This window comes from Canis lupus, chromosome 19 (genome assembly GCF_048164855.1).
Source record: "Canis lupus baileyi chromosome 19, mCanLup2.hap1, whole genome shotgun sequence".
In the NCBI taxonomy this organism is placed as follows: Eukaryota; Metazoa; Chordata; class Mammalia; order Carnivora; family Canidae; genus Canis; species Canis lupus.
In genome coordinates this window covers 34513682-34538840 of record NC_132856.1, presented here as the reverse complement: position 1 = coordinate 34538840, position 25159 = coordinate 34513682, and the positions used below count along the sequence as shown (strand labels likewise).

General features: G+C 35.9%; 1 protein-coding gene across 4 annotated transcripts in view; it reads right to left on the bottom strand.

Annotated features, from left to right (window-relative positions):
• DNAH12 (dynein axonemal heavy chain 12) overlaps positions 1-25159 on the bottom strand; it is a 203784-nt gene that overhangs the window by 166657 nt on the left and 11968 nt on the right. For all 4 annotated transcript variants that reach the window (XR_012011905.1, XM_072785760.1, XM_072785758.1 and 1 more), the window contains exons 5-13: positions 21516-21705; positions 20518-20590; positions 19534-19692; positions 18916-19111; positions 15829-16017; positions 14969-15125; positions 14221-14312; positions 13336-13514; positions 10883-11018 (exon numbers count right to left, since the gene is read on the bottom strand). Coding sequence is in view for 3 of the 4 variants with exons in the window: in XM_072785760.1 (XP_072641861.1) it covers positions 10883-11018; positions 13336-13514; positions 14221-14312; positions 14969-15125; positions 15829-16017; positions 18916-19111; positions 19534-19692; positions 20518-20590; positions 21516-21705 (1371 nt within the window). In the remaining variant the exon portion in view is untranslated. The remainder of the gene's footprint in view (positions 1-10882; positions 11019-13335; positions 13515-14220; positions 14313-14968; positions 15126-15828; positions 16018-18915; positions 19112-19533; positions 19693-20517; positions 20591-21515; positions 21706-25159) is intronic.

Here is a 25159-nt window from a genome sequence, read left to right as displayed (position 1 = left end):
ACTTCCCTATAACCCAGCAATTGCACTGCTGGAGATTTACCCCAAAGATACAGATGCAGTGAAACGGCAGGACACCTGCACCCCAATGTTTATAGCAGCAACGTCCACAATAGCCAAACTGTGGAAGGAGCCTCAGTGTCCACTGAAAGATGAATGGATAAAGAAGCTGTGGTCTATATATACAATGGAATATTACTCAGCCATCAGAAACGACGAATACTCACCATTTGCTTCAACATGGATAGAACTGGAGGGTTCTAAGTTCTATTATGCTGAGTGAAGTAAGTCAATTGGAGAAGGACAAACATATGGTCTCATTTATTTGGGGAATATAAAAAATAGTGAAAGGGAATAAAGGGGAAAGGGAGTGGGAAATATCAGTGAGGGTGACAGAAGATGAGAGACTCCTAACTCTGGGAAACGAACAAGAGGTAGTGGAAGGGGAGGTGGGGGGGGGTTGGGGTGACTGGGTGACGGGCACTGAGGGGGGAACTTGATGGGATGAGCACTGGGTGTTATACTGTATGTTGACAAATCGAACTCCAATAAAAATATATTAAAAGAATAATAAATAAAAATATTTTTAAAAATCAAGAGATAGCAGTTTAACTGACTGAGCCACCCATACACCCCAAAATACAACATTTTTAAAATTAAGGTTTTAAAGAAAAAAGAAGTTTCTTTTTTTTAACTTTTTAAAAAGATTTTATTTATTTATTCATAAGAGACACACAGAGAGAGAGAGAGGCAGAGACACAGGCAGAGGGAGAAGCAGGCTCCATGCAGGGAGCCTGACGTGGGACTCGATCCCAGGTTTCCAGGATCATACCCTGGGCTGAAGGCAATGCCAAACCATTGGGCCATCAGGGCTGCCCAGAAAAAAGAAATTTCAAAAATTAATAAAAAATTCAGTGATAGCTATTTATTTATACATAACAATAAATTTTATGTTATAAAATTCTATTATAGCCCAAGGTATAAAATAAATACCCATAAGTCCATAGTGATATAAATAAGTAATTGAGTAAATTATAAGAGGAGGAGGAGACAAATCTCTCATGCAGAAGAATTCCAAATAAATTATGTAGCTACTCCACTCTAACAGAGTATAATTTTCCAATTCTGAAGTGTGGGCTGCATAGAGTGACTTCCTTCCAGAGACAACATATGGAAAGGGGGAGGAAAGAATAGAGAAACCTGATAAACACTATTTCAGACTGGTGATCAAGGTCACATCAATAACGGTAAGTCATGTTGATAATATGTACCCTTGATTTGATGTGATGAAAATGGCATTTACTTTTGTGATCCTCCTTCAGAAAGCCCACTACCTCCCTTAGTCTAATCATGAGAAAAACATCAGATGAATTCCAACACAGGGCTACCCTCTGATATACCTGACCCATACTTCTCAACACTATCAATGTCATTAAAAACAAAACAAAAGAGGGAGAGCCTGGCTGGCTCAGTTGGTAGAGCATGCAACACTGACTGCAAGCCTCATGTTAGGTGAGGCTACTTAAAATAAAAACAAACAAACAACAACAACAACAACAACAAAAAAAAACCCACCAAATCTGAGAAATTCTCAGAGCCAACAGGAGCCTAAGAAGATACAGCTAGATATAATGTGGTGTCTAAGATAGGTTCCTGAAACAGAAAAAGGACATTAAGTAAAAACTAAGAAAAACTGAATAATCTGTGGATTTTAGTTAATAATGTATCAATACTAGTTTATTAATTCTAATAAATATACCATACAAATGTAAGATGCAATGAGTAAATTGAGTGTAGGGGGCAGTAAGGACTATGTAATAAGAAACTCTGTACTTCTATAAATTTAAAACTGTTCTAAAAAATAGTCTTAATTATTTTATAAATTATATTTCTGTATTCAAGTAATAAAATGATTTAAAATTTAAAGATATCATTTAATATAACATTAAAAGATATTAAGTACCTGAAAATATATCTAAAAAAGATGAGTACAACTTTTACAGAGGAAATTATAAAATACTGAGAGATTTAAAGAAGAGACAAATTTTTTTTAAAAAGATATATCATGAATTGGAAGACTACTGTGTAAATGTGCCAATTCTCTCTATTTAATGCATTCCTAATAAAAATCCCAACAGATTTTTGTGGAATGTGAAAAACTCATTCTAAAATTTATACCAGAAAGATGCAAATTCTCAAAAAAAATATTTTTTAAGACTTTATTTATTTATTTATTTATTTATTTATTTATTTATTTATGAGAGACCCAGAGAGAGAGAGAGGCAGAGACACACACAGGCAGAGGGAGAAGGAGGCTCCATGCAAGGAGCCCAATGCGGGACCCCATCCTGGGACTCCAGGATCATGCCCTGGGCCAAAGGCAGGCGCTAAACCGCTGAGCCACCGAGGAATCCCCAAAACTATTACTAATGTGATCTTAGCCAAAATCCCAAAAGGTATTTTATGAAATGTGATATGCTAATTCTAGAATTGGTATGAAAATTCTAAGGACCAAGAACAAGCAAGAAACTTGGTGAAGAAGAATGGGAGGACATGTTCTACCAAGTATCAAGACTTATTATTGCTAGAATCAGACCTATAAATACAGAGAACAAACTGATGGTTGCCAGAGGGAAGGAAATGAAGAGTTAGGTCAAATAGGTGAAGAGGATTGGGAGATACAGACTTCCAATTATGGAATGAATAAATCACGGAAGTAACAGGTACAGCACAGGGAATACAGTTAATGATAATTGTAAGAATGTTATATGATGACAGGTGGTAGCTACACTGTGGTGAGCGTAGCATAATGTATAGAGATGTTGGATCACTATGCTGTACATCTAAAACTAAAGTAAATTTGGTGTCAATTATACTCAAATACAGTCTATGATAAATACATAATTGCTCATCTATGTGGATGTGGATGCTCATCTATGTGGAAAAATAAACAGGTTGCTTTTCTCTGGGTGTGTCAGCAAAATGGCCGTTGTCTGTCTTGTGTGAAATATGAATTGGCAAGTAAGGCCAACATTCAGGCCTAGAGCAAGATGAGATGATGAAAAATCTTTGCAGCTGATTTGGCCTGTGGTTCCCAGTGCTGAGCAACAAGGAAAGGAGCCACCAATTGAGCGTCAGGATATTATATCTGATTAAGAGAGAAGAGATGAAGGAGTACCTGTAGCTCAAGGGTCTGCCCTGGAACCTAATCAGGAGGAACTGACTCTTCCCGAGACTGGGAAAGAGCATGGAGACAGTCCTGATGTCAAAGGGAAGAGACTTGTCAAAAGGAATAGACTTGCAAATCTAGAGCCCCTTAAGATGCTGGAAGCAGGCGAAGGGAAACCCCAGGATTGAACAAAGACAAGCTGAAACCATGTAGACTGTTCTTGTGTTCAAAATTTGTTAAAATTCTCTCAATAAAGTTTTCCAGTTTTGTCCAAAAAATAATAATTAGGTTGAACCTCACATCATTCACAAAAATAAGATTCTAGGAAGACTGAAAACCTAAACCTGAAAGGGAAAACTACACAAGTCTAAAAAAGGATATAAGAAAAAAATCATCATGTCCCTAGGTAGGAAAGGATTTCTTAAACAAGACACAGAAAGCACTAGCTATAAAAGGAAACATTGGGGGCACCTGAGTGGTTCAGTCAGTTAAGCGTCAGACTCTTGATTTCAGCTCAGGTCATGATCTCAGGGTTGTGAGATCGAGCCCTGCCTTAAGCAACATGGAGCCTGTTTAAGATTCTCTCCCTCTACTTCTGCCTCTCTCCTTCACCTCTCTCTCTCTCTCTCTCTCTCTCGCTCTTCCTCCCTCCCTCCCTCCCTCTTTAAAAAAAAGAGGGGGGAACATTGCCCATTTGACTGCATTACAATAAGAACTTCTCTTCATCAAAAAATACCATTAAAAAGTTAGAATAAATTAGAGTAAAAGAAAAAGGATACTTACCAATAGTATCTTCAAAACTACAAATGAAATAGCACACTTAAAACTTTTTGTTATGTATATTTTAGCACAATTGAAAAAAAAAAACTATTATAGACCAATAAGAAAAAGAGGGTAACTGGGTGGTTCAGTTAGTTAAGTGTCTGCCTTTGGCTCAGGACATGATCCCAGGGTTCTGGGATCCAGCCCTGCATCAGGCTCTCTGCTCAGTGAGGAGTCTGCTCCTCTCTCTCTACTTCTCCCCCTGTTCATGCTCTCTCAATCTCTCTCTCTCTCTCAAATAAATAAATAAAATCTTTTTAAAAAATAAAAAAGACACAAAACCCCAAAGAAAAATAGGCAAAACCATGTAAAAGCATTTCACCAAAGAGGAATTCCGAATGGTCAATAAGCATATGAAAAGTATTCAAACTCATTCCATGAGGCCAGCATTACCTTGACCCCAAAATCAGAAAAAGACTCTACCAACAAGGAGAATTACAAACCAATATCCCTGATGAACATGGATGCCAAAATTCTCACCAAGGTACTAGCTAATAGGATCCAACAGTACATTAAAAGGATTATTCACCAAGACTAAGTGGGATTTATTCCTGGACTGCAAGTCTTTCAACATCTGCAAATCAGGTGATATATCACATTAATAAAGGAAAGGATAAGAACTGGGAAGCCTGGGTGGTTCAGTGGTTGAGTATCTGTCTTTGGCTCAGGGCCTGATCCCGGAGTCCCGGGATCGAGTCCCACATCTGGCTCCCTGCATGGAGCCTGCTTCTCCCTCTGCCTATGTCTCTGCCTCTCTCTGTCTCTCTCCAGAATAAATAAATAAAATATATTTCAAAAAAAAGAAGAAAGAAAGGACAAGAACTATATGATCCTCTCAGCTGATACAGAAAAAGAATTTGACAGTCTTCACAATTTAAGGATAGAGGGAACATACCTTAATATCATAAAAGCCATATACAAAAAGCCCCCAGTGAATATCATTCTCAATGGGGAAAAACTGAGAGCTTTTCCCCAAAGGTTAGGAACACAGCAGGGATATCCACTCTCTCCCCTGTTGTTCAATAGTACTAGAAGTCCTAGGCTCAGCAATCAGACAACAAAAGGAAATAAAAGGCATCCAAACTGGCAAAGAAAAAGTCAAACTCTTACTCTTTGCAGATAACATGATACTCTATGTAGAAAACCCAAGACTCCATCCCAAAATTGCTAGGACTCATACAGCAATTCAGCAAAGTAGCAGGATATAAAATCAAGGCACAGATATCAGTTGCATTTCTATACACTGAGACAGAAGAAAGAGAACTTCAGGAGTCAATCCCATTTACACACAATTGCACCAAAAACCTTAAGAAACCTAAGAATAAACCTAACCAATGAAGTAAAGGATTTGTACTCAGAAAACTGTAGCACACTCATGAAAGAAATTGAGGAAGACACAAAGAAATGGAAAAGGTTCCATGTTCATGTATTGGAAGAACTAATATTGTTAAAATATCTATGCTACCTAGAGCAATCTATACATTCAATGTAATCCCTATCAAAATATCATTGACTTTTTTCACAGAACTGGAACAAACAATCCTAAAATTTGTATGGAACCAGAAAAGACCCTGAATAGCCAAAGGAATATTGAAGGAGAAAAACAATACTGGTGGCATCACATTTTCAGACTTCAAGCTGTATTACAAAGCTATAATCATCAAGACAGTGCGGTACTGGCACAAAAACAGACAAACAGATCATTGGAACAGAATAGAGAATACAGAAATGGACTCTCAACATTATGGCCAACTAATCTTTGACAAAGCAGGAAAGACCATCCAATGGAAAAAAGACCATCTCTTCCACAAATGGTGTTGGGAATATTGGACAGCCACATGCAGAAGAATGACACTGAACCATTTCCTCATACCATATACAAAAATAGACTCAAAATGGATAAAAGACCTATATGTGAGAGAGGAATCCATCAAAATCCTAGAGGATAACAGAGGCAGCAACCTCTGTGACCTTGGCCACAGCAACTTCTTGCTAGATGGGTCTCCAAAGGCAAGGGAAACAAAGGTAAAAATGAAATACTGGGAGTTCATCAAGATAAAAAGCTTTTGCACAGCAAAGGAAACAGTCGACAAAACCAAAAGAAAACCAACAGAATGGGAGAAGATATTTGGAAAAGTCTTATCAGATAAAGGGCTAGTATCCAAAATCTATAAAGAACTAATCAAACTCACCACCCAAAGAACAAATTATCCAATCAAGAAATGGGCAGAAGACATGAACAGATATTTCTCCAAAGAAGACATACAAATGGCCAATAGACACATGAACAAATATTCCACATCACTCAGCATCAGGGAAATGTAAATCAAAACCACAATGAGATACCACCTCATACCAATCAAATGGCTAAAATGAACAAGTCAGGAAATGACAGATGTTGGCGAGGACTCAGAGAAAAGAGAACCTTCCTATACTGTTGGTGAGAATGCAAATTGGTGTAGCCACTCTGGAAAATGGTCCTCAAAAAGTTTAAAATAAAGCTACCATACAACCCAGCAATTGCACTACTAGGTTTTTTACCCCAAAGATACAGATGTAGTGATCTAAAGGGGCACCTGCACCACAATGTTCACAGCAGCAATGTCCACAATGGCAAGATGGCAAGAGCCCAGATGTCCATTGACAGATAAATGGATCTATATATATATATATATATATATATATATATATATATACACATATATATGCATATATATGTATATATATATACATACACACATACATATATATAATATTTATTATATATCTAAAATAACATATATATCTATATCAGTGTGGTATGTATATATATATAAAAGTATTTCAATAGTACTAGAAGTACTATTATATATATAAGTACATATATATATATTGATGAAATACTACTCAACCATAAAAAAATGAAACCTTGCCATTTGCAATAACATAGATGGAACTAGGTGGTATTATGGTAAGTGAAATAAGCCAATCAGAGAAAGACAATTATCATATGGTCTCACTCATATGTGGAATTTAAGAAACAAAACAGAGGATCATAGGGGCAGAAAGGAGAAAAATAAAAAAACAAGATGAAATCATAGAGAAAAACCGTAAAAGACTCTTAATCATAGGAAGGAAACTAAGCGTTGCTGGAAGGGAGGTGGGTGGGAGGATGGAGCAACTGGGTGATGGACATTGAGGAGGGCACGTGATGTAATGAGCACTGGATATTATATAAAACTGATGAATCACTAGCATTTCTGAAGACTTCAAATAGGTGTTATTCATTTCCCCACTTGTTAACATGGGAATATCTGAGGTATCTGTTATTTTGAAATACCCCCATAGTCATATACTATTTTTTCATAATATAATCATAATACTTGTAGTTTAATGGGGAAATATGACATACAGTGTTCAAATGCAAAACGGAACATATGAGATTCCAAATGAAACAAGAAATCTTTCAGCTCAGAAGAAGTCTGTTTTGAGGTCAATCACAGCCTGGATCTTATGATTGATTAGTCCTTCTGTGTGGGGGACAGCATTTGTGAAGACATCGGACATATTGTTAATGACAAACTTTGAGGCGTGGCTGTCAATATACTTCTCTAAATATTATTTATAGAAATAAAAAGCAGGGGATCCCTGGGTGGCTCAGCGGTTTCGCACCTGCCTTTGGCCCAGGATGCGATCCTGGAGTCCCGGGATCGGGTCCCGCGTCGGGCTCCCGGCATGGAGCCTGCTTCTCTCTCTGCCTGTGTCTCTGCCTCTCTCTCTCTCTATGTCTATCATAAATAAATAAAAATAAATCTTTAAAATAAATAAATAAATAAATAAAAGCAATGAAGAAAAAAAAAGACGGATGAATCACTGAACTCCACCTCTAAAACTAATAATTATCTTAATTAATTGAATTTAAATTTTTTTTCTTTTTTTTTAATTTTTTTAAATTTTTATTTATTTATGATAGTCACAGAGAGAGAGAGAGAGGCAGAGACACAGGCAGAGGGAGAAGCAGGCTCCATGCACCGGGAGCCTGACGTGGGATTCGATCCCAGGTCTCCAGGATCGCGCCCTGGGCCAAAGGCAGGCGCTAAACCACTGCGCCACCCAGGGATCCCCCAATTGAATTTAAATTTTTAAAAAAATTGGAGGCATCTTAAAAGTAAATTAAAAAAATAAATTAAGAAATGAAAACTGGAGGCATCTTCAATATCCAACAGTGAATGGTTAAATAATTCACTTATTCTTGACACATCTAAACCTGTAAATTTAAATATTCAAAAATACATTTTTATGTTTCATATTTGTTTCAATCTTAAGTCAAACATGTTTACAATAAAATCCTTTTTTTCATGTTGATGTAATCTTAAGTCAAAAATATGATACTCAATTTTCTTTTTTTTAAAAAGATTTTATTTATTCATGAGAGACACAGAGAGAGAGAGAGGGGCAGAGACACAGGCAGAGGGAGAAGCAGACTCCATGTAGGGAGCCTGATGCGCAACTCAATCCTGGGACTCCAGAATCACGCTCTGAGCCAAAGGCAGGCACTAAAAGGCTGAGCCACCCAGGAATCCCTCAATTTTCTATTAAGTAGGAATATGTTTCATGTTTTTGGTCAGCTTAATGTTTTTCTGTACCTCTTACTTCTCTACTGTCATTATGTTACTTTTGTAATAAAAAAATTATTTTTTAAAAAGCATATGAAAAGTATTCAAATTCAGTTTTCTTCAGGAAAATGCAAATTAAAAATACAATGATTTCCACCTAACAGAACAGCAATTATTCTTTTTTCTTTAAAGTTTTTATTTAAATTCCATTTAGCTAGCAGACAGTGTAATATTAGTTTAGGTGAACAATATAGTGATTCAACACTTCCATACATCACCCAGTGCTCATCACAACAAGTGTACTCCTTAATCTCCATCACCTATTTCCCTCACCACCCCCAACCCACCTCCCTCCTTAGTAACCATCAGTTTGTTCTCTATAGTTAAGAGAACAGCCTGGCAAATTTAAAATATCTCACAAGAGCAAGCATAAGTAAGGGTGTAAAATAGTAGGACTCATACACTGCTGGTAGGAGTATAAAATTGAAACTATTTTTTTTAAGATTTTATTTATTTATTCATAGAGACACAGAGAGAGAGGCAGAGACACAGGCAGAGGGAGAAGCAGGCTCCATGCAGAGAGCCCAATGTGGGACTCGATCCAGGGTCTCCAGGATCACGCCCTGAGCCAAAGCAGATGCTCAATGCTGAGCCACCCAGGCAACCCAAAACTACTTTAGAAAAGAGTTTTGCCTTAGCTAGTAAAGGTGAAAATAAATATGTTATAATATCTAGGAGAAATGCATGAATATATAAACCAGGATACATGTACAGAAATGTTCCCAGCAGTATTGCTATTAATAGCAAAAGTAGAAACAAACCAAATATCCAGAACAATAAAACTAAAATAACAAGTTATTATATGATTATATAATAGTAAGTATAAGACAGCAATGAAAATGAAGCTAAGAAACAATGGCATGGCATTACTAACATAATGTTGGCAAGATGCAAAAGAACAGAAACAGTATGATTCTATATAAAGATCTAAATGAGACAAAAATTAATTATATTGATTAGAAATGCATATTTTGACAGTAAAACTATAAAGAAGTTGCAAGGAAGCAATTATCACAAAAGTCAGGATAGTGTACACATCCAGGAAAAAGAGGCAACTATGATGAGCTTCTAATGTGTTGGCAAGGTTCCATTTCTTCCCTGGGTGATAATTATGGTGTGTTTACTTTATAAGATTTTAAACTGCACAATTTATGTTTTATGTAATTTGGGGTATGTGTGTTATATTTCACATTTTCAAACAATGAATTAGAGTACAATATAGGTGAATGGGTATACAATCTTGTGCTTGGGAAGGCATAAGTATACTATTAAATGTAAATTATAAAAGAAAGAAAAATTTTGGGATCCCTGGGTGGCGCAGCGGTTTGGCGCCTGCCTTTGGCCCAGGGCGCGATCCTGGAGACCCGGGATCGAATCCCACATCAGGCTCCCGGTGCATGGAGCCTGCTTCTCCCTCTGCCTATGTCTCTGCCTCTCTCTCTCTCTGTCTCTCTGTGACTATCATAAATAAATAAAAATTAAAAAAAAAAAATTTAAAAAAAAAAAAAAAAAAAAAAAAAAAAGAAAGAAAAATTTTTAAGCTCATGTTGTTTGAGGATGCACACATAGTTCGTGGCACAAAAGAATAAAAATGTGTGATTACTGTAGAAACCAAGGGAAACCTCTAGGGCAGAGAGGGAGAGAAGCAGTTATGATCAGAAAGTCACACACAGAGGGCTTCAGAGGTCCAGGCAATATCCTATTTCTTAACTTAGTCATGGCATTATAGGTGGGTACTTTTTAAAAAAAAAAAAAGATTTTTATTGGAAATATCAGAAAGGGAGACAGAACGTAAAGACTGCTAACTCTAGGAAACGAACTAGGGGTGGTAGAAGGGGAGGAGGGCGGGGGGTGGGAGTGAATGGGTGACGGGCACTGGGGGTTATTCTGTATGTTAGTAAATTGAACACCAATAAAAAATAAATTTAAAAAAATAAAAAATAAAAAAATAATTTAAAAACGATTTTTATTTATTCTTGAGGACACACACACACACACAGAGGCAGAGACACAGGAAGAAGAAGAAGCAGGCTCCATGCAGGGAGCCTGATGCGGGACTCTGGGGTCTCCAGGATCACACCCTGGGCAGATGACAGCGCTAAACCACTGAGCCATACAGGCTGCCCAGGTGGGTACTTTATAACTCAGTTTAACTATGTTTTACATATTTTAAATATGTTTATCATATTTCACAATAAAAAGAAACTAATTTAAAACATACAAATTAAAAGATTCTTACCTTGATCCGTAAAGCCAACTCTTGAATCCCTATAGTCCGGGATTTCTCTACATAAGCTATCAGATCCATCATCTCTTCTGTTGTTCCAGGGACTTTTAATGCATGCTCCTTAATTGCTTCAAAATCACTGCAAATACTGACATAATACTCTGCTTTACTATGGCTATGGTAATTAATGCTATATCATACTCAATATGTTTGTGTTATATTATGATTATTGTAAAATATGAACTGTGATATCCTTAAAATATTAAGACACTAAGATGTCTTAAAACATTTAAGGACAATTTATCTGTTATAACTCAGCATACATCTTATATCTACAAAATCTACAAAATTGAGGTAACATTTTCATGTGGAAATTAAGACGTACTAAAAAAATTTTTTCTACAGATCTCTTTAACTCTCTTGAACTACCCAGTTAAGCAGTGTGATATAGAGCATACTTAGAATGGCAAGCAGGCCAATATGAATACAAAGAAGGGGACATAAAATGAGGCTGGAGAGATAAGCAAAACTGAGATCACATAGAGTTTGATTGTTTATTCTTGATTATCAAAAATTTAGGAGGAATTCATTAAAGTCGATAATGACAAAAAGACAGGTGATCCTGTGGAGACACTTCTTGCTAGAGCAGAATCTAAGTCCCTTGGGAAAGACATTACAGCAAAAGACAAGGAGGCAAATAAAATGATTGAGAGCAAAGTGGCCCAAGCAGATGTTAAACCAAATTGTGAGCAATAAAATTGCTCTTTAATGATTATTATTAATTTATTTAATAACTTTTACTTTACTTAGTGGCACACATTTCCTCCTTTTGGTGTTATCTAGGTCAAGTGTGGAATTTAAATAGAAAACAAAGAATGAACTAGATAACTTTTCAGCTGCTCTTATGTCATGGGTTTATAGTAAGAGTTATTTTGTTGGAAGTAATAGAATTTTCCAGAATAGTCATGTATACTGCAAAAAATAAATACCAAAGAACTGTCATGTTAAACATAAATCATTTTTTATTATGGCATCGTCATTGCTCTTATTCAATGAGATTGTTAGAAATGAATGCCATGCCATCTTTGATATCTTTTTGTGTAGTAGTATATTTTTGTACAAAGTATGCCTGATAATACTTGACTTTTTGACAGTCATGTATTTTCTGTTCATTTAAAAATATTTATTGATATGATAGCTCCCTTAATTTGGGCACCTATTCTATGCCAAGTATGGTGCCAGATACTTTACAAATGTTATCTGTAATCTAACACTAGTCCTACAAGGAAGGTATTAGTTTTCACACCTGGCACAGCAGGTGAGGCTCAAAGAAATTAAGTGATTTGCCTAGAGTCATAGAACTAGTTCATTGAAGAGTCAGTATTCAAATCCAAGTCTTTCTGATTCCAAAGCACATGATTTTCTCACATTGCTTCTGGGAAAATAAACACACTAGCTAACATTGATTGAGTATCATATTCCCAGCACTGTGCTGGTGCTTTATATATATCAGTTTTAATCTTTACAAAATTACAAGCTAAGATTCCTTGGGGCCCAGACAGGTAACAAATAAGTTAAATGAGTTGGATGATGAATTGCTTGAGCAGTGGGTGAACAAATGAAAGGACATATTCCCTGTGTAAAACAAAAACTGCTTCTCAGCTCCATTTACCACTGAAGGCCCAACGTGGTACAGTCTTCCCACTTTTTCAAGAAAGGTAGGAGATCTGGAGAGAGAGAGAGTGTGTGTGTGTGTGTATGTTATGTGTAAAATCTCCTAATTTTGAAATGTTGATAGTCAATTCAAAATGTACTTAAACAAAAAAAAAACAAACAAAATGTACTTAAACAAAATAAAATACAGCATGAGACAAATAAAAATATCTGCATGACATATTCAGACAACAGGCCACTGGTTTGTGAATCTAATTTTACAGCCACTCTGCAAAGTAGGTACTGCTGTCTCTATTCTACAGATAACGAAAATAAGCTAGGTGACACAAGTAAATACTGGGGTCAGGAACAATACCAGATGTTTCCAATATCATTGAAAGTCTAGTCTCTCCATTTTCATGCAACCTGTATCCAAACACTGTTTTATTTCAATTTCTTTTTTTAAAAAAATCCTGGGTTGCCTCAAAACAACTCTCAAACTGTACCAAACAAACACATAAAAACCAGACCATTGGGACTACAAAGGATATTCCTTAAGAGGCAACTATGAAGAGAAAGTTGTAAACACTTATATTTTAATCTTTTAAAAAAAATTTAAAGCTTATGTATTTTATTTAAGTAATTAATCTCTACATCCAACGTGGAGCTCAAATTCATGACCCCGACATGAAGAGTCAAGGCTCTTCCAAATGAGCCAGCCACACATCCCTCTTACTTCAACCAAGAATTATTATTAGCAAAATATTTCTTTTTACTCTATATTTCTGAGTTTAGCAATTACTTCTACTTACCATTCATTTTCCTTTCTATGTTTTGAAGCTATGTTGTTTAATAATATATTTGCAAAGTTTTTTGCTTTGTTTGTTAGGCCTGTCTTCAAATCTTCACAATCCAAACGCACCATAGGGTAATGAACCCACTGAGGCAAAAGCATTATTTCCGAGGCAAGATTGAAAAATCTTCCTATAAGCTTAAAATTTTTTAAAAAAGCATTTACAATTCAGATCCAAGTATATCACTTGCATAGCTAAAAACCTTCAAAACAGAGTACAAACTCTTGAGCAAAGATACTCTAAAATTATCCCACATGTCTACCTTCATATTCTAAATCTGCTATGTACTGCATCCCTGTTACCTAGACTTCAGCTGTTTGGGTTCATTTGATAGTCTCTGAACACCCCTAAGTCCTTTTGGTCTTTGTTCATGTTACAGTCCCTGTCTTCTCCACTATAGACTTCTACTTCAAAGCCTCGCTCACTTCTCACTTCTTCAAGAACTCTTCACCAATCTTCCAAAGCAGAAGCAATCATTCCCACTTCTGTGCTTCCACAATACTTTGTTTACACCTCCATTCCAGTACTTATCTCCATATGTCATTATTGTTACTCATATGTCTGGCTTCCAGGCCAAACATCAGCTCCTGAGGGCAATGTGTATGTATTATTCATCTTTCCACCACCAAAATCTTGTTAGGTGTCTGAATGTAATTGTTGAAGCAATGAATGAATACATGAATGACTAAAGAAATTATTTGGTGAATCTATAAGTTTACTATAATGATATTTTGAATAAGAAATTCTATTAACTTTAATTGAAGCATTTACCTTCCAGGAAAAAAAGCCCTAATTAAAAAAAGAAAGTCAAAGGCATTAAAGTAGAACAGAATTACCACTTACATCTGTGTATTCATCAAAAGTATGATCTTCTGCCTGAAAAGTCTCTATCAGCTCAACTGCGGTCCCATCAAGAAGCCAATTGTATTTTTCAACTGAAAATTAATAATCTAATGTAAATCTCAGTAATAAGACCCATTCAAAAAGATAAAGCACTTTTTGATATGGTCATGGAAAGGAGTAGACTATTCAATTAAATATATTAATAGAGAACTAACATACACTACTAGGAAAAGAATAAAATAGACCTAAGCAAGCAAACCAGGTTGAACATTGGCATTTTAAAATAAAGACAAGAGTGTATATATAATGACCTTACAATAATTTGGAGGTGCAGACAAACCAGTTAATAGAAGGTTTTGATTAAGAGAATGTCAAATAACTATCTCCTGACCCCATACACACTTAGAGACTGTAAAACTGAGCTGCAGTCTCTTCAAAACTATTCTTTAAAACTATATTAATTTAAAACTTGTTTTAGCTTTCTCCTTATTCCAACATCTCTTCTCTCTACCTTTTGGCTTTATTACTCTGCTCCTGTTAACATTTACACTTTGGACTAGACAACAGAATTCAAGCTTCCTGGGTTCATGCTTTGATTCTGCCAAAAGCCATGCCAATGCTCACTTCTGGCTCTTTCTGCTTTTTCATGACAGCCCCAGACAATCAAATATTTGACCAATTTCCAGTAAAAATAAAAATGGCATTCTTTTATGATAAAAGGGTGTAATATTATATTTGTGATATATACCGTATGTCTCATAATGTTTTCTTGCACCTTCTAAGTTATAATGTACTGCCAACTTCAGTGTCGTAAGAGCCCATTGTAACACACGTTCAGGAAGTTGTGTGTCAAGATTTACGGATGGTGAAGCTCCTGATAGCCAAGAGGGAACTGTTTGGACATTCTAACAAAAAATAAAATGATAATTTATGAAATAAATATCTGGTCTATACGTAGATCTAAATATTGGTCTATACATAGATCTTATAATTTTAAACATTCATTTCAGATTTCAGTGCCCCGCCCCCACCAAAAAAAGACAACTTGATTCAAAATAATGATTTAAAATTGTATAGTTTGGGGTGCGTGGCTGGCTCAGTTGGTAGAGCATGTGACTCTTGATCTCAGGGGTTGGGAGTTCCAGCCCCACATTGGATTACTTAAAATTAAATCTCAAAAAATAAAATAAAATAAAATTGGATAGTTTGTAGTCTAGTATAAAAACTTGAGTTAGTTTTCTATCATTCAACAAGTATTTATTGAATAACTATAATGTCTAAGTGATTATACTAGAAAGTAGAAAAAACATACATGATGTGGATCTCATCCTTAAGAAGCTCACAACTAAGTAGGGAAGATGAAATGAGCCCATAAATACCAATTCCTAACTGTAATAAAAGTTCTAAAAAGGAAAACATCATTTCTATCCAGGGACTTTATCAAAGAGAAAGCACTTTGTAACTTAAAATAACTTGGAGGATGGAAATAAAACAGAGTTATAACATTTTATGTTATGGACATTTTATGTCCACTTTATAGTTTCAACTGTTTAAAATGTTGAAAGAGATCCATATAAAGAAGCCCAGTGGATAAGGTTGGTGGAATACCTGCAGAGCTTCAGTTATTCGCTCTACCAAACCCAAAACAATATCTTCCAAATCTTGAAAGGTAGGATAAAATTCCATTTTATCATCATCAAATGTCAGTTCCATCTTAAATATTGGCAGCCCTTGCTGATCTTCTCGGTCAAAGAGTTTTACAAATCCTTCTACAGTTCTCTTTAAGAAGTCCTTTAGCTGCATGATGTAATAAATTATTACTTTAGAATTTACAAATTCAACCTTTAACCTTTTAACCTTTAGTTCAAAATGAGTGAGCTATTACCTATAACTAAGCCATTCTATCATTCCATTTAGCCTTCAAAATTATCTTCAGCACAATATGTTCCTACTAAATGTAGTCTAAAACAATAAATGGAACAATATATGCAAACTTTAATTTTTTATAGAATATCAATAATCTTTTTAAAGACTATTTATTTGTTTATTCATGAGAGACACAGAGAAAGAAGCAGAGACATAGGCAGAGGGAGAAGCAGGCTCCTGTGAGGAGTTGATCACAGGACCCGGGTATCATGACCAGAGCCAAAGCCAGATTCTCAATCACTGAGCCATTCAGGCGTCCCAAATATCAACAGGGTTAATATGGCAACTCAGAATCTTCCACATTCTTTAGTAATTCTTTCCCTGTTACAGAAAACATTTCAGAAAATTAAACAACCTGGTAAATACTAATGGGAGGAAAGGCCAGCCACTTGAGGGTGAGGGTGATAAGGGGTGACAGGCATATAAGGTGAAGGACGGTGGTATGCTAGAGCTATCTCCTAGTGCCAACTGCTAAATATTGAAGACTTCTATGAGCCAATTATTAATCCTTTGTATGCCTGAAAATTGCCACAGTGAGAATATTTACACCAGAAAATTGGCAAACAGTACAAATTAGGGCTTTTCTCCCTCATCCCCAAAGCTGGATTTCCAGCATATCACTAGGTGAGTGTGAAGCCACTGGACTTAGAAATGTGCACACTAAGTTGCCAAAGTATGAATAATGCATTATTTTTTAAAGATTTTATTTATTTATTTATTTATTTATTTATTTATTTATTTATTTATTTATTTTAGAGAGAGTGGGGAGGGGCAAAGGGAGAGAGAATCTCAAGCAGACTCTGCACGGAGCACAGAGCCCAACTGGGGGCTCTATCTCATAACCCTGAGATCATGACTTGAGCTGAAACCAAGCGTAGGATGCTCAACCAACTGAGCCACTCAGGTGCCCCTGAATAATGCATTCCTATGTAGAACCAACTATTGGAAATTTAGCCAAACAAAAAAATATATCTAAAACCATCTTCAAAATATTCCTCATCTCTACTTCTTATCAAATAATCATAGTCCTCTTAAGAGGATAAAGGTAAAAATAAAATAATGTATATATTAATTACAGGATTGTATACTAGATATTAAATGTGTCCTTTTAAGGATACATTGAAAAATTCATAGAATCTTTGGAGATATTTTCCAGAAGGGAAAGGTTTTATTCAAAACTATTTTTATAGAATTGTATTTCTACAATAGTAAAAATTTGAGGAGCCTATAAATATATAATTAATATAAATTAATATTCTTTAAAGATGATCAATTCCATTTCAGACCAAAATTTTATTGAGAAAAAAATGAGAATCAACTGACTTGGAATTTCATATGTTCAAATATGTTTACTAGGGGGACTCCTGGATGGCTCAGCAGTTGAGCATCTGCCTTCGACTTAGGGCATGATCCTGGAGTCCCAGGATCAAGTCCCACATTGGGCTCCTTGTATGGAGCCTGCTTCTCCCTCTGCCTATGTCTCTCCCTCTCTCTGTCTCTCATGAATAAAATAAATAAAAATCTTTAAAAAATGTTTACTAAAATAGTCCTTTGTGAATATTCTCCAATAAACCTATAGATAGTTGATAGCCCTTATGCATGAGCCCAGTAATCAGTTATAATATTGACACATACTTCTAGACTTTCTTTTTATTTTATATTGCTTCAGAAATGAAGTATTTTATGCTAAACTAATTTAAACACAATTATGCTAAAGATATTTTAAACTTATTTCAAAATAATTACCTACCACTATATCTAAATAGAATTTTATTTAAAATAATAAACTAAAACACCAGTTTTAAACTCAGCACTCCAAAATGAATAATCAAATTAAGAAATGGGCAGAAGATATAGACATTTTTCCAAAGAAGACATACAGATGACTAACAGACACATGAAAAGATGCTCAACATCACTCATCATCAGGGAAATACAAATCAAATCAACAATGAGATATCCCCTCACACCTGTCAGAATGGCTAAAATCAACAACACAAGAAACAATAGCTGTTGGGGAGGGTGTGGAGAAAGGGGAACAATTTTGCACTGTTTTGGGGAATGCAAACTGGTACAGCCACTATGGAAAAACAGTATGGGGGCTCCTCAAAAAGTTAAAAATGAAACTACCCTGCAATCCAGTGATTGCACATCTAGGCATTTACTCAAAAGAATAAAAAGTACTAATTCAAAGGGATACATGCACCCCAATGCTTATAGCAGCATTGTCTACAATAGTCAAATTATGGAAGCAGCCCGTGTCCATAGATAGTTAAAAGAATAAAGAATATGTGGTATATTTACATAAATGGAATATTAGCCATAAAAAAGAATGAAATCTTGCCATTTGCAATGACACGGATGGAGCTAGGGAGTATAATGCCAAGTGAAATAAGTCAGTCAGAGAAACAGAGATACCATACTATTTCACTCATATGTGGAATTTGAGAAACAAAACAAACAAGCAAAGGAGAAAAAAAAGAGAGAGAGGCAAACCAAGAAACAGACCGTAAACTATAGAGAACAAACTGATGGTTATAGGGGGGTGAGGGTGGAGGAATGGATTAAATATGTAATGGGATTCAAGGAATACACTTGTGATGAGTACCATCTGTTGTATGGAAATGTTGAGTCACTATATTGTTCACCTGAAACTAATACTGCATTGCACATTAACTAACTGGAATTCAAATAAAAACTTAAAAATAATAAAATAAAATCATAAACTAATTTTATTAACATTATTTAAGATATACAAAATATATTTACCTGATTTGACATAAGTGTGGAAACACAGTTATAAAATGCATCCAATTTTTCAGGTTTGATGGTTTCTAGAGCTTCCTTCTTGGTAAAAAGATTTATAACCTTTGGATACCATGTATTCATTATCTTCTCTTCTGCCTTTCTAGCTTGTATTGATAGATCATTTTTCAGTGATTCACAATCGATTGGCCCTTTAGCTCTATTTATGAGAAAATTTAAAATGATTTAAAGCAAATGATAAATATTGGTTTTAATACACAGTTGTTTAAAAATAAGATAAATTAAGGGCAGCCCGGGTGGCTCAGCGGTTTAGCGCTGCCTTCAGCCCAGGGCCTGATCCTGGAGACCTGGGATCGAGTCCTACCTCGGGCTCCCTGCATGGAGCCTGCTCTTCCCTCTGCTTGTGTCTCTGCCTCTCTTTCTCTGTGTGTGTGTCTCTCATGAATAAATAAATACATTTAAAATTAATTTTAAAAAGTTTTAATCTAAAGAAAAGTTCCCAAGACTTAGTTGTTGTTTTTTTCCCAAGACTTAGTTTTAAAATGCACACAGTCAAAATATAAGGACTCAAGCAGGAGACATTCAAATCTTAAATGTTAGTTAATAAATATGAGACTTTACCTAATCCCTGTTAAATCTAGCAAAACTGTATTGGCAAACGTCGTATAGCCAAGGTCCAGTAACATTTTCATAATTGGATGAACAATGTGCAAATTAGCTGATATTTGATTTCTTGTCTGCAGATAGCTAGAATGCCAAGGATTAGAATAATCCAGTCCTCTGGAAAAGCAAAACACCATATCAAACAGGGTTCAAACAATACACTCTAAATTTTAGGAAATAATAGTTATGACATAGAATTAGTATTAAAGCAAGAATAGGGATTTAGAAGAGAAAAATATGGTCTGCAACAGGAGCTTTAGAAGACATCCATGTAATAAAAATGCATCAAGATCTTGAAACTGCATTCTCTTCGGAAAGGCCAAAGACCACTTGTGGGGAAGGCAGAATGATAGGCTAGGTGGGGGTGCCCTGCTGACTTCCACTGTGCTCTGGCTCAGTTACTGTGGGTAGAGATCCACAAACCCAGACCTTAGGCCTGGGGAAAAGAGATGAAGAAATCTGTCTGCCACATACCAAAGCTTCCTTAAGGTCAAGTTGACCTATACATCCATAAAGGTTCCCTTAATTGTATAAACAGCAAATAGACAAGTCCAGAGCAAGGATACCTTCGAGGGGAAAAAAAATAGTAGTGCTATTTTTTAGATGTATTCAAAATACCTTTGAGCTTCACAATTCTAGACTGAAATGTAAGATCAGCTTATTTTCGATCTGTTATCAAAAACTAGATGCCATTCTGTTTCTAAATTTACTAGGGCACCTGGGTATCTCAGTTGGTTGAGCCTCCAACTCTTGATTAGGCTCTGGTTATGATCACAGGGTTGTGGGAATGACCCCCACATTGGGCCCCACACACTCAACGAAGAGTCTGCTTGGGATTCTCTCTCTCTTCCTCCTTTTGCCCCTCCCCCTGCTTGTCACTCACGCTCTAAATAAATTCATAAATAAATACAAATCTTTAAATCATCATAATAATTTACTCACGTAGGGGATTCAGGTAAAGGGCCTCCTTCATCTTCAAGCCATTTAACTGGAGGTTTCACGAGAACACTCCTCACTAAAATACATATATGTATTAATATTTCTTGAAAACTCTTGCAAATCCTAATCAAAACAAAAGTTTCTAACTTTTGATATTGGGTAACATGGTTTATTGAGCATTAAAGTGAGTAGAAGAAAAAGTTCCTTTATTTGAAAAAAAAATCAAGTTCTTGGTACTATTTTGATGTTACTTTGGGTGTGAAATCAGATACAGAAAAGCTTTGAGTTTTCAGTTTTTTTGTATTCTCTCTACTCAAACACCACTTAAGAAAACTTATTCCAATAAAAATTGCAAATGTTAAGTCCTTAATAAATCTCCCTAAATACAGTAATATTTTTGTAAGCAGTATAACTATAGCCATAAAGACAAAGACAAAAAATCAAAAGGCTATTAGCTAACAAGGCACGTAAAAATTACACAAAGTTCCCTTGAATGACAAAGATTTTGACTAGATAATAAGCGCAAAATAAAAACTTTTTAAAAGTAGATTTCATTTGGGACGCCTGGGTGGCTCAGTGGTTGAGCATCTGCCTTCAACTCAGGACGTGATTCTGGAGTTCAACTCTGGTACTGGAGTTCCAGTACCACATCGGGCTCCCTGCCTGGAGCCTGCTTCTCCCTCTGCCTGTGTCTCTATCTCTCTCTGTGTATCTCTCATGAATAAATAAAATCTTTAAAAAAAATAAAAATAAAAGTAGATTACATTTTTTGAAGTAATCTCTACACCCAAAGTGAGGTTTGAACCTATACCCCAGGATCAAGAGTTGCATGTTCTAGTGACTGAGGCAACCAGGTGCCCCTCAAAGTAAAAATTTTAAAAAATATCTAAGAAATACATATAGCTAAATACATAAATGTTCATTATTCATATTTCTACTTTTGATTGGAGGGATGGGAAACAAAAGTAAAAGAAGCTTGGCATGAGTTAAATGCCACTTACCCAGATACCTCTTCATGCTTTTTTCAAAGTCACTTGACACCTCATTTATGAGACTTTCCACAAGTCTTTCTCTTTCTTTCCCTTCCTTTAAAGACTCAGGTATCAGCATTAACATGTGATCCAGCCATTCCTGCTGAATAGGTACTATAGGACTGCTTTCTACACATTGCTTTAAATAAATATAGTTGAACTGGGAATATAATAAGAAAAAATTAAGTCTTCTAAATGGTGTAGTATTTCAGTGTAACTCCTGAGCTCTGTCCAGTCAAGACAACTTTTTTTTTCAGAATAGAAGAATTCTGAAAAATAACGTCTTCAGAATAAAAACATTTTACCCAAAAGTATGACCTAAAAAGAAACCACTTTTTTTTAATGTGCTTAATATATATTTATTGAATGAATGAAAATTGGTAATTGGGACTGAAGTGTGGGCTAGAGAAGCTGGGTGTGCCCATGTGTTATCCATTCAAACATTGAAATATGGGCAGCCCCAGTGGCACAGCGGTTTAGTGCTGCCTGCAGCCCAGGGCGTGATCCTGGAGACCCTGGATTGAGTCCCACATCAGGCTCTCTGCATGGAGCCTGCTTCTCTCTCTGCCCCCCCCCCCCCCATCTCTATGAATAAATAAAAATAAAATCTTAAAAAAAAACATTGAAATATTTAGCATTAATCTGTTAAACAGTCAGAAATTACCAAGCACAAAGGTACACAATTGATGAAATAACAAAGAATAACAGGAAATAATAATAATAAATTATGAGTGAATATTATTAAGTATTTTAGAATATTTAATCAAGCTAATTTAAAATATTACCAGGGTGGTTCTTTCTAGGCCAAATCTGCATTTTATACTAGAGAAAACTAATCTTGTCACAAGCTCTTCACTCAAACCAGGGCTGGAGTCTAACGTTTTCTGTATTAAAACATGTCTAAATGCAGATTCATCAATATCTTAAATATGCAATAGAAATGAATTAAGTAGGTTGTCTTTATCTTTTTTTAAGGTTTTATTTATTTATTCATGAGAGACACAGAGAGAGAGAGGCAGAGACATAGGCAGAGGAAGAAGCAGGTTCCCCATGGGGAACCCAATGCAGGACTCAATCCCAGGACCCCAGGATCATGACCTGAGTGGAAGGCAGACGCTCAACTGCTGAGCCATCCAAGCAACCTGAATTAGGTTTTAATATTTAAGAGTGTACTATGAATTTACCATACCAGCTTGTTGGGACTCTCTGAATAGGAATAGATTATTGTAAAACAAAACATAAATAATGTCTCATCTAGGGAAAAAATAAGACTTTCTTGTGGGTAAAATGTGTGTGGTTTGAAAGAAGAACAGATAAATGGTTAAAAAAAAAAAAAAAGAAAAGGAGAAAACACTATAGGGTATGGAAAAGAGCAGAAAGGTAACAGCTAAATGAAACCAGCAGAAACAGAGAGGGGCTCTAATACAGCATACCAAAGTGATGGGGCAGGAACAGAACTGACTAAAATTTAATCTAGAGGGAGGCAACTGAGTTGAGTAAGAACCAATTGGTCACCTCCAGGATAGTGTGAGATGATCACAAAAACAAATTGATGTAGGCACACTGGAGGCAAGCAGAAAAGGACCCTGGTTTCCCAGAGAGTAAGAAAGGGGACTAAAGGGAATGGAGGGCCTGGGATGGGGAACCAAACAGAAGTTCATAGCATCCAAGGATTCAAATAGGGAAATCTAGAGAGCAACAGGAATTGGAAGAGGAGAAAGGGATTCTTTAGGACCTTTTAGTTGGGCAAAGGGCTCTAAGCAGTCTAGACCTCCACTTTCGATGGACAGCAACAATATACAGCTCCCTGCGTTTCATTTTACTGTTACACTTGATAACCTGTGATCACAAGGGCTCTGTATTCTGGATGAAAGCAGTCAGAGCTGGAGAAGGGAGCCCTGCCAGGGAAGTGAAGGCAGGGTAACAAGTCTAGAGGTTCTTCCCACTGGACCCCTAGGTGGTGGCAGCCAAAATGAACACAAGACTTTCTAGCAGATGATATATCATATACTTCATAAAAGGGGCTTTGTAGAAGAATAATGAATGAACTAGATGCAAAATGCAATCCTTCAGCTTTTAATACCTAGAAGAGTAAATCATGCTCTCTAGAGCCCTGATGTATTTACTATAAATTCACTGGAGGTCAAGTGTCTGGGCAGGAAAAACATTTTGCTCTGTCTTTTCAAAGAAACCAATTTACATTTTTCTTTATTTATGATGAGTTATTGGCAAAAGTAATGTTCTTTGTACACTTTTCATTTTCTCAAGGCAAAACAAAGATTCTTTGTTTAACTTAAACATGTTTAACTTAAACATCCTATAAAAATAAACATGTGAGAATAGCTTAAAAATTCTTTAACTTTAACATGTTTAACTTAAATATCCTGTAAAAAATAAACATGTGAGAATAGCCAAGAAATCCCTGAGAAAAAATGTCTACCAGGGAGGACCAGCCCTAGGAAACATTAAAACATATTATAAGGTCTCTCTAATTAAAACAGTGTGGTAGGGCAGCCCTAGTGGCGCAGCAGTTTAGCACCGCCTGTGGCCCAGGGTGTGATCCTGGAGACCCAGAATCGAGTCCCGCGTCGGGCTCACTGCTTGGAGCCTGCTTCTCCCTCTGCCTGTGTCTCTCTGCCTCTCTCTCTCTCTCTGAATAAATAAACAAATAAACCTTTAAAAATCAAAAAAACAAAAAACAGTGTGGTACAGGAGCCTGGGTAGACAGGCTAGCAGGGTAAAAAAGAAAGTCCAGAAATAGACCCAGTATGTAGGAAATTTTAGCATATGATAAGCATAGCACCTCAAATCAGTGAAGCAAAGATGAAGATTTTAAAAAATAGTTCTGGGACAACTGGCTAGCCATTTGGAAAAAGGTAAAAATGAATCCATACCTTCCACCATACAAAAAAAGTAACCCCAAGTAGTTGAAGAATTTAAATTAAATAATGAAAGACCAAAAAATTGATAAATTCTGCTGTAATTGAGTGTAGGGGAAAACTTTCTAATTATGATTCAAGATCCAGTTATAAAAAAGAAAAAATGACTGACAAATACTGACTACATAAAAATTAAAATGTGGGAGAACGCTGGGTGGCTCAGCAGTTTAGCACCTGCCTTAACCCTGGGGAGTGATCCTAGAGTCCTGGGATTGAGTTCCGCATCAGGCTCCCTGCATGGAGCCTGGTTCTCCCTCTGCCTATGTCTCTGCCTCTCTCTGTGTGTCTCTCATGAATAAGGAAATACAATCTTTAAAAAAATTAAAATGTTTGCATGGCAAAACAACTCAATAAAAACAATCAGACAACTGACAATCTGGGAGGAAAAAATTGCAATATGTATCTCAAAGTATAAAGAATGCTTGAAAATGTAAAGGATAGATGAAATTTGGTGACTTTATGTGAAATGAAATAAGCCTATGACAAAAAACAAATATTATATGATTTCACTTCTGAGTAAGCGTAGTCAAATTCATAGAAATAGATAATAGAATGGTAGCTGCTAGGAGCTGAGGGAAGAGAGAAATGGAGAGTTGTTTAGTGAGCAAAATTTCAGTTTTGCAAGATGAAAAGTTCCAGAGATTAATTACACAATTATATGAAGAAACACCACTT